This window comes from Strongylocentrotus purpuratus, unplaced genomic scaffold (assembly GCF_000002235.5).
Source record: "Strongylocentrotus purpuratus isolate Spur 01 unplaced genomic scaffold, Spur_5.0 spur5_scaffold_5, whole genome shotgun sequence".
NCBI lineage: Eukaryota > Metazoa > Echinodermata > Echinoidea > Camarodonta > Strongylocentrotidae > Strongylocentrotus > Strongylocentrotus purpuratus.
In genome coordinates this window covers 29,176,854-29,187,583 of record NW_022145611.1, presented here as the reverse complement: position 1 = coordinate 29,187,583, position 10,730 = coordinate 29,176,854, and the positions used below count along the sequence as shown (strand labels likewise).

At 35.5% G+C, this 10,730-nt stretch overlaps 1 protein-coding gene across 1 annotated transcript; it reads right to left on the bottom strand.

Moving 5' to 3' along the window:
* Positions 1 to 201: 201 nt before the first annotated feature.
* LOC583482 (serine/threonine-protein phosphatase CPPED1) lies at positions 202 to 8,651 on the bottom strand. The gene is made up of 6 exons (XM_783389.4): positions 8,351 to 8,651; positions 7,064 to 7,270; positions 6,211 to 6,355; positions 2,946 to 3,082; positions 2,179 to 2,319; positions 202 to 835 (listed from the first exon to the last, which is right to left on the bottom strand). Exons 1-6 carry the CDS (start codon positions 8,400 to 8,402, stop codon positions 627 to 629), a joined length of 891 nt encoding a protein of 296 aa, XP_788482.2. The 5' UTR covers positions 8,403 to 8,651; the 3' UTR covers positions 202 to 626.
* Between the last annotated feature and the right edge of the window lie 2,079 nt (positions 8,652 to 10,730).

The window sequence follows — 10,730 nt, the reverse complement described above, 5'->3', positions numbered from 1 at the left end:
TCACATTCAAGCCTGAACTACACATTTTACATAGCAACGCTTTTCATCAGTCCTATCCTGTATTATTTCATCATTTAAAATAATTTAGAATTAAGTGTTTTGGCTGGTCTTGTATCTTTGTTGTGTCTTTGCTGTTAAAGAAAAGAGAGAGAAATTTCACTTTTTCCAAATAAATGGGAACAGTTTACTAATTGGTGTAAAACATATTATTATTCACAGTTCACTGAATATTCAAATGGTGATATAAACATGATTATGAAGATCATCTAACATAATACATTCGTTTGGTTCTCCCCAGGTACTCCTACTAGTGACATACTAATTAATGCATCATCACATGAAGGGATATGAACATGTTGAAAAATAATAAAATAAAGTCTTGTTCATGTGGAGTTGGCAAAACAAACTATCTGGCCACACTGTTCACAATTTAAAGAGAAAGGGAATTCTGACACAAGAGATTGATAATATTTATCTAGCTGTCTATCTGTCTTTCTGTCTTTTTCTCTCTCCTTCTCTTTTTTTCTCTCTCTCTCTCTATATATATATCTCACTTTACCTTCTCTGTCCCCTTCCTCTCCTCATTTTTCTTCATCTAACTCCCTTTTACCCTGTTTTCCTTCAATCTATTCTTTCAAGTCTATTGTAGTTGGAATATCATCCATCTCATAATACTGGTGTGTGATACCCTCTTCTTTGACCTTTACAATCCTGATGCCTGGTGTGTCTGTTGCCCTCTGTTGCCAGCCCATCGCAGAGGTCACAACCTGCTCCAATCCCTTGTAGAATCCACCATCATTCTGGTGCTGGTGACCCGAGAAGACCACTTTTACTCCTAGCATTCAAACAGAAAAAGAAAAAAATTAGTGAAAATAGTAAATAAGCATCTAACAATGTTCGATCTGTGTTTTCATCTTCTCTTACTTCACTACCGTCAGGCTAAATGTATAATCTATTGCCTCACTCTAGACCCGCGCATAGTTTTATTTTGATGACAAATGCAGCGATACAAACATAAAGGAATCTGTCGCTTGTAAACAAAATAAGACGCCATTATATATTCAGCTGCACACACTGCGGTATATTCGGCGTTTCAAGAGGGAGCAAATGCCGTCCTTAATATTATTCCGGGGGTTTTTCAATTTGAAAGTCTGGTTTCTTTGATTGTTAATTAACCCCTATCCTGTGTATTTACAAGCAAAAGATTTTAGTTATCAGAATCGGGTCATATCCCCTTATGAATGGTTTAACATGCCATTACATTTATATACACTAAACCCATTATAATTTGACAAATAATAGCTTTGCAATTATGTTCATTCTTTATGGGATGTCGTCTGCTTGGGCAGTATTGGTCCATATTGTGACGTCATTAAAACATCGTTATTTTTCTGGCGAATCTCTTGTATATCCCAGCTGCTGTGGAGATGGTTGTATTTGTATTTTTATAAATCACCCGATATGTAGTTGACCTAAAACTTGCACTTGGCCATCTGTTAGCTTACCAGTTTCTAGTGATACATTAGTTGACATATTTGTGATTTTCTTTGAATTTCACCTTTAAGGAATCTAATATCTCCTAAGCAATTTCCATACTGTATATATCAGTTATATAAACATGATCGCAACTAACACAAGGGCAATTTCAATAACCTATTGTATGTCCCATAGAAATCATGTTTGGATTACATGTCAGTCATGTCGTGTTCGCTTGATCAATAGGTGACGCAACAAGGCTATTTAAATTGCTTTACGTTACCAGGTTTATAATAAGACTGATGAGAACATTTACTTTGTTAAATGTTATTGTAATGGGGAAGAAGAAAAAGAAATCAACTTTCACCTCAGTTTGAGACAGGAATAGTTATACGAGACAAGGCTGGCCACAAAGTTTTATATACATTCTGAAATTTCTTGACACAGAAAAAACTTAATTGAAAAGATATAACCTGAGAAACATTTTTATGTATCCTGATTCCTTAGATTTCTACAACTAATAAAATCTACTGTGACACATAATGGGCCCTACATACAAACATCATAAACTAAATGATTAATCAAAATAATGGTGTTACAGAATGATATTTTAAATAATTATGTTCTTCTCTGTTCTAAGTGATTCTGGCTTGTATCCTGTGTCAGATTTACATGAAATGTATCCATCATTTAAACACCTACCAGCATCATTGAATTTCTCCAGCATCTGTAGACGGAATTCCTTCTCGATATTGAAATAGACCTTCTCTTCATCTGGCTTCTGAAGGAACCATGGAATATGCTGGAATACCACTGCATGCTTGCATCCTGATGTTTTCATTGCTATTTAAAATAAGAACAAAAGATAAATATTTTTACCTCTGAATGATTGGTATCATACGGGTTTAACTGATTACATAGTTTATCTGAATATTAAAGAAAACAGATATATGCATCTCAGTATTCTACAGGAGACCCACGATTTCAAGTTCTATACGTGGGGTTAGGTAATGGATGATCAGACTGTCTTATATGAGTGAACTGGTGCACTGGTTTGGACTCCAACCTAGGTCATTGTAGTTCAAAGATTTTACCCTATCCACTGAAGTGACTGAGCCATATTCGCTCCTTAACCCTTTGCCTACGGGAACTGGGTGCTCCCTATAAGCCTATGGGAAAGAGAGAATTCAGTAGGCAACAAGTTAAGGTTGAAGAAAATGGACATAGATCATGGATGATTACAACAGCTAATTGATATCTAATTCACTGAAAATGTTCAGTCAAACCATGGACCCTAGGATGACTGATAAGGAAATGGTATTTCTTGTATTGTGGACTATCATGAATAATCAGAAATCCAAAACAATTACATTTACCATGTCAGATGATTGTTAAATCTCAACTCCCTGAAAATCTGGATATCTAATAATTTCTCAAACGAGATATAGCAAATAAAAAATGTGGCTCACTTTCAAGTTCTTTCAGCAGCCACTCGTCGTGTTGTGCTCTTATCTCCTTGGCTTTGCTGTCATTGTCATAGAGCTGAGTGTTGAGAACTAAGAAGCGTACTCCACCAGCCCAGAAGCTGTAGTAATCATCTCCAAACCTAGCAGAAGAAAACAATGGATAACTTGATGAAGTTGTGATCATTTGGTAGCATTGATATAGATGTGCATGCAAGCCAATTAGTTGTCATCGGGAACAAAGAATTCTACCCTACCAGCCCATTGGCCCTATTGCATAAAACTTACTATTGATGGTAACTTTGTCATTAATGGTAAATTTCATGGAAACCTTGATTTGATTGGCTAGTTAGTGATGTTGCTATGGTAGTTAATAAAGATGGTTCAATGGTAAGTTTTATGCAACAGGGTCCAGATCTAGGGCAAAAAATTGAGAACTTGAAGTAGTTGTGATATTTTTTTAGCATCAATGCAATTGAAAAATAATAATCTGATTCAATTTCGTAAAGAACTGATTTTGTGAATTGCAAAGGAGGCAGTCTTACATATAATATTGTTGTCATTAGCTTTATTTATTTGGAAATTTCACAAGTACAAAGGATATTATGCACAAATCAACCACTTGGCCTCCCGCACCTCTCAAGACTAAGCTATTGTCTACAGGAACAGGATGATCCTGGATTAAGTCTATGGGACAGTAAAAATAAATAATAATAATAATAATAATATTGGATTCTTATATACTGTAGCGCACGTATCGACCTTGCAAGGTCCTCAAGGCGCTCCAACATCACCCGGCTATGCTAGGCTGCCGATTTCGACACTCACAGCATTTTAAGGAATTCCTTCCTACCGGTACCCATTTAACACCTGGGTGGAGAGTGGCAAATGTAGATCAATGTCTTGCCAAAGGACATTAGTGCCACAGCGGGACTCGAACCTCGGACCTTGTGATCGACAGTCCGGTGACGTATCCACTCATCCACGACACCTCTACACATAGTCACATAGTCAAATAGTCAAATAGTCAACGGTCAACAAGATACATACAGGAATATAAATAAACATGCATCTAGAAACAGCAGTGAAAAAATACATGGGGGCTCGGGGCGAATTAGACCCTGAAATGCCCAAAAGAGCCCCCAAAAATTTGCATAGAGTTCAATGCAAAACAGATTAAAGAGTGTTGTTTCAAGCAAGCAAGCTTAGACAGAGACTCTACTTGACTCTAATATCAGTTTAATTGACAATTGCTAGACCTAAAGATGAATACAGACATTCTTCTGGACATTGCTTGTTCTTGATTGTAATTTGGTTATTTTTTTAGTTGGAAAGAAATGGGCAGGTTTTTAAACAAAAGGCTCACTTACTGTATATAATAATTGACCCCATGACTACCAAATTTTCATATTAGGTTTAATACCTGTAGAAACTACCCGGTCCTAGTACACAATGGGTTAACTCCTGTACATGCATGCACTTTGGCACAGTTTGATATGGGTTTATTATTGCTACCAGTATATCAAATAGTATTCATTTTCATTATGACAAACAGGATAAGAAGTGGGATTGTCAATAGGAGCAGAGAGGTCAGACCTATTAATCAATCGTAGTTTATGATACCTGTAGTATATGAACTCTAAATTCAATGATATTAGAGATCATGTTATAATACACAATTAGCACGGTAATAAAACGTATTCTTTATAGGTAACAATTCCATTACCGTAGTTACATATACATGTACATGAATGTAATCATGTTCTTGACATAACACAGAAACCAGGTTTTTAAGCTGATGTGTAATGATTACCAGTAGACAAATGTAGGGGCAGTAGTACTGACTGTAAATAAATTGACTTCCTTTTTCCTGGCGTGTATTACTAATCTCCACTGTGGAAGCGCATAGAGGCACATTGCAATATTATGTGTTATACAAGAACAGAATCATCATGATTTCACGTCGAGAGAAATATTAATGTAAAATATCATGATTCACACTGGCAGACCCACAATTTTCCGCACAACCAGGCATACAAAAAAAGGAAGAAGAAAGACAGAAAGAAGGAAGGAAAGAAGAACTGAAAAGGATACAAAGTCATGTCATTTTCATTGCGGGGGAACGAGGTAGGGGGAGACACAAGTCAGAAAAATAACCACTGAAAGTCTCTGACAGGCCCCCCCCTCCCCCTGCTAATGATTCTCTTGACATTAGTTTGAAAAGAAAAGTAATATACACAAGATGGATGGTCCTCTGAACAATGAAGTGAATAAAACTCAATTGATGATGGAATTGAAGAATCCTAATTGAAAAGTTTGAGCTCAACTATTAAAAAAAGATATGACTGCATATTTCAAGCCTTTCAACCCACTAGAAATGGAGGGTGGAAAACAGACTACTATAAATATATAGAGATTTAAAACTATGTGTGTTGATAACGCTACTGAAGTTAGGATGACTCACACAATATGACCCTCATAAAGCTGGATCAGGGCAGTGTAACAGGATGTCATGCGTAGTCTAAATGTGACACTCGTCTGACTTTTATCAATACACAACCAGGTCATACAGGATGATTTTTTTTCTAAAGCTTGTTTGAATGTTCCCTCCACTAAAAAGCAAACTATTTCTTGATACATATTGCACATCATACTTGTAAGAATTCAAGTGACTAGGGGCCTACCTAGATTTTCAAGAAGATATCTGACATACAAGACATACATTTTAATCATGGTGATCATGAGAATGTATGAAATGGTTTCAGACCAAATTTGATTAGATTTTCTAACAGGAAATTGAAATTTTGCCTCAAAACAGTACCCAAAACTGATTATAAAATATGCTTATAAAGCCAATTGATGTGGTAACTGCCTCAAACCCACCAGGCCAATGTTTAGATTAATGGAAAGAGGCAATGCTGCGGGTAAAAATCTGTACGTCAAAAGAAACATAATTCAAGAATGTGTGCTATGCTTATTTCATTTTATTTTGATGATTTTAAGGGTACATTCCTGAATAAATCTTAAGGGGAAATAAGTTCAGGGTAGTAAATTTGCTTGTAAGGCTTATGATAAACATTAAAAAGCAAACCGAAAGCAATGTGTAGAAAAATCTTTAAAAAAAATTAAATTGTAAAACAATTATATTGTTTAACAATTATAGACACACCCAAAGAAAATGCTAATGGAGTCATTATCCTCCCTCTCCCTCCCCCCCCCCCAAAAAAAAATAGTAATGCCTGTGTGTCATACATGTAGTTGTCTAACTTACCTTTCTGTGTAGCATGCAATGGATGCTGCATCTGGTATTCTACCAACGTCATGGTTACCACTGACGAGCACAAGAGGAATCTCAGAGTTCAGCTTGGAGAACTCTGTGATGAAGTCTGCTTCTTGCTCATCTCTAAGGTATTCTCCTAAAAAAAGATAGCAAAGAGTTGGGCAAGATATGAGAGAAATTCTTCTTTTATGATTCCGATGAGGAAAGAACGTTTGAAAAACAGATATTGTACTGTAGTAAGAGCTTCCTTATGTAATGGAGTAATTCAGTTACTCCAAGGGGTAATGCACATAGCTCTATTTCTTCAGTTCATAGTTTTGTAACATATAATATGAGTTAAGATACCACCACTATCATCTCTTGAATACATCATATTACAGGTTTTAGTCCGATGAGAATTTGATTCTCTACTTGTACAAAGTATGCACCTTTTTTTCCATCTATCCCAACTTCCTGACTCTACATTTAACATTAACAGGACCTCCATCAATATTCCTTATTTTAGTGAAGCTTTTGGCAATGGACATGATTTTCTTTATACCAATGCTCCAACAAATGCCTCGTATAGACTGGGCCCCGTCTTACAAAGAGTTATGATTGATCTTAATCAATCGTAAGTCCTTTAATCAATCGCATGTTTGCAGTCTCCTATCTCTTTAGTTGCAATTGATATCAACTCTTTGCAAGAGGGGCCCAGATATTACCAATTTTTGTTGTTTATTTTATTACTTTAGAATCTAATTTTGACACAGACTGTTACAGTTGCTTGGTCTTCAGATAATCATTACAATAAAATAAACCCTCAAGGCCCTACCTATTACTAGCTTATTCCTCTATTACCTACCTGGAGTGCATTGTACTAGATCTCCACACACTACAAAGAACTTTGGTCTTGGTGTCATGGCATTGACCGCTTCGATGGCCTTCCTGGTTAGCTCCACCTCCTGGTCCCACCCAATGTCTTTCTTGCCAGCCATGGTGTCAATCATGCCATACTGTGGGTCCGTTCCTACCACAAACATGTACGGACCTTCCCAGGACTCTTCATTACCTGCAGTCAAAATGAATATGATAGTGATATTATGTTGGAGAAGAGAGCTAGGTACGTCACAACATGACGGACATGTGCGCTATAAAAGAAGCCACCGCTATAATTGTCATTACGTGGGCAAGTCCAAGATATTGGTTGCTTGGTGTCCAATATGTTATTCAATAGACCATTTCGTAGTTAGCACATGGGTCAAATGACCTCAAATGACCTCAAATATGGCACAGATCTTTTACTCATGGAGAAGTCCCATTTATTTTAGAATAATCAATGCCAAAGTCATGTATGTGCTTCATGAATAGCTTTTGTTTACCCTCTTGTATCAAAGAATGTACCATAGGTGCACATATGAATAAAGATTACATAACATGAACATGTACAGTATTCATTTCGGTGGGGTTTACAATTTTATCACAACAGACCTTTATCCCCTCATGCGCAGATTTGTATCTACGAAATGGTCTATTGGAGTTCTCAACATAAACAGACAGCAAATGTTCCATACTTATAATCAGGTCTGCATGAAGCCAAGCTCTAGTACTAGTAGGGGTATGAATTTTAACCCATTGACGACTGAATTTGTCTCATTTCCATACACTTATCACATGGATCACCCAGTCCACATAGGCAATGGGTTGACACTAAAATATTAGATGTGCATGTAATTGCCCAAATACATTTAAGCTTTGTTTATTAATGTATATGTGTATACATATGTAAACAGTTATGTTTAGAATAGTGAAGGTTAAAAAGTTATACTGTACATTGTTTTAAAAGCATAATCATTATTAATATTTGAATAAAATAAATGACAACTGAACATCACAACTTAACAAAGTATTTAGAACAAAGCCTTCAGAGTGTATTTGAGATTGATTTTCAACAATTCATGCAGTTACCAATCACAAATAGTGAACACATGTTATCTCTGATGAGCTTCTATTTGTTGGTACAAGCTCAACCAAGGGCCACAATTCCTTTCCTTTCTCCGTCATTGTTGGAAAGACGAAATAATGTAAAAATGAAATGCTACATTTGTTAAAACAATCATATGAAAAGAACACTTTACAATCATATCTTTACCAGAGAATCCATGGTATTGGCGATTCCTTGCTTCAATCTTGAAATCGGACATTTCTGAGCTGAGCACAAAACCAAAACGTCCGGTGAAATGGTAAAATACAATAAATAAGCAGATCTGGAGACTGTGATGAAAAATGTAGTCATTCGTAAAGTTGTTTGCCGACAGACTAAATACTTTGTGCTCTCATCATTTCTTGCAAGTTTTCTAGCACGTAATTCACAGAATTTCGACACCGCCTGGCCTTCCCCGATGAACACGAGAACAAATCCACATCTTTTCCCTCTTGCAAGCAATGGCGAAATGCGGCTTAGGCCTCGGAAAGGGGATTTCCCCCGGAATTGAAAATTAGTCGTGAATTCAGACTGTGAATTCTTTTATGCAAATGTCTGAATACATACATATTTTGAGCAGGATCATTACTTTATCACAGATGTACAAGCACATGCACATGAATCTCAATCAAATTCTGGTCTGATGGCAGATCTGTGATCATGCAGGACTCAGATTGAAAAACTTTTTACTTGATAAATGATATAGCATGTTAATTTAATATTTGATAATATAAATTTCCTTCAGGGGAATTCACCCTTCAAAAAGGGTGGAGTTTGAAATCTTGAGAAAAAATTATGACAAAGAGTAAGAAAAAATTTATAAAGCTACTTAATCAAGAATATCTCCTGTTTGGAGTACCATCTATTACACTCATGTTTTTGTATATTAAATTACTCAAAATGTTCTCATAATCATTTCTTTTTAGGGTTTAGGGAGGGTAAAAATGTTGATCATAATATACCTGTGCCATCTTAAAAACAGAATAACCTGAGAAATTTAATTTTCACAGGTTTCTTTGTTTTTTTTTGTTCTTTTTGAATAAAGTTTTGAGTACTACTTGAAATAAAAAGCACATCAAAATTGTTGACACAGTTCTCTCTCTCTCTCTCTCTCTCTCTCTCTCCCTCCCTCTCTTTCTCCCTCGCTCTTTCTTCCTCTTTATCTCTCTCTTTCTCTCTCATTGTACCTGCTTGTCCCCTTACTCTCCTCATTTTTCCTCACAATAAAAACTGTCAGACTTGCTTACAATTTGATAAAATTTTATTGCTACGAATAACATATATTTCTCCCTGTGGAAGACATTTATGTAGCCAAGTAAAGACTAAAGAGGTAAACGCTTAATAACAATTCTTGCAGTGATGAAACTGAACATCAATACTACAAATTTAGATGGACCAAAGGATTTGCACTTTGTTTCTTCACCCGTTGTCAATGCTTCTTTTTTACAGTTTGTAAAATTTGTCTGGGAAATACATTTAAATGTATCTTATATGAACATTCATGAACCAAACTGACATGACAAGGGAGTATCAGTTTAAATCGTTACCTTTCTGCATGACCTCTTGTTCTAGCTATATTCAACAGCACAGTTTAACAGTGCAAGAATCTATTCTCTATCTTTTTTCTTGATTATACTAGTATGACATTTCAACAAGATTCACATATAGTGAGCAAAGCGATAATCCACATGAGTAAAAAGAAAAAATACATGTGGTATTCAAGTCTAGATAGGAATAATAAATCTGTGTAGTAATTTGTGCTTCTAGCATAATATTTTATACAATATTCAATACAAAACTGTCAACATTTAATATTCTATTCATCTCATTGATTAATCATGTTTTTTGCTTGCGGCAGTAGCCAAGTTTTGTTTGTGCCACATGTGTTTTGAGAACCAGCAACATGAGGTAAACCCTATGATTACTATCTTACAAAAGGCAAAGTCACTATTGGTTACTATTTTTATGTAAGTAAACATCTAATTTTATATTTCCACATTTATAGCACAACCATAAAATGAGGTATATACAAAATGCAGGTAGTGTGCATGTGGCGTATCCAGAAACTCAATAGCATGGAGGTCGAGTCCTTGCCAAATGAGAAAGGTGTAGTATGTACCAACAGCATTTAAAAATAAGATAAGATACAGCCTCGGCCCACGCGCCGTTTTGCTTACATTTTCTCATTACACTATGGTGATGAAAAAAAGTTGCTTACGACAGAACCTAAATTGACTTCTAACAAATTAATCACAGCATGACAAAGAAACTGCTTTGAGTCAGAAAACGGTAGTATTTTTCTTTCATAAGAATATTATGGCATGGAAGAGCTAAAAGTCAAACACATTAAAAAAGTACAGTTACAAAGATATAATTCTTTTACCAAAAATATTTGACTGCAAAATATTACATCATATTTCATTGAATGTATACATACATACACCTATTATACATAACCGGTATGATTAATACAGGTAAATATTTACTACATATCCTAAAGAAATGTACAAAATATATGTATAATAATGTTTCTTTAACTACTTTATAT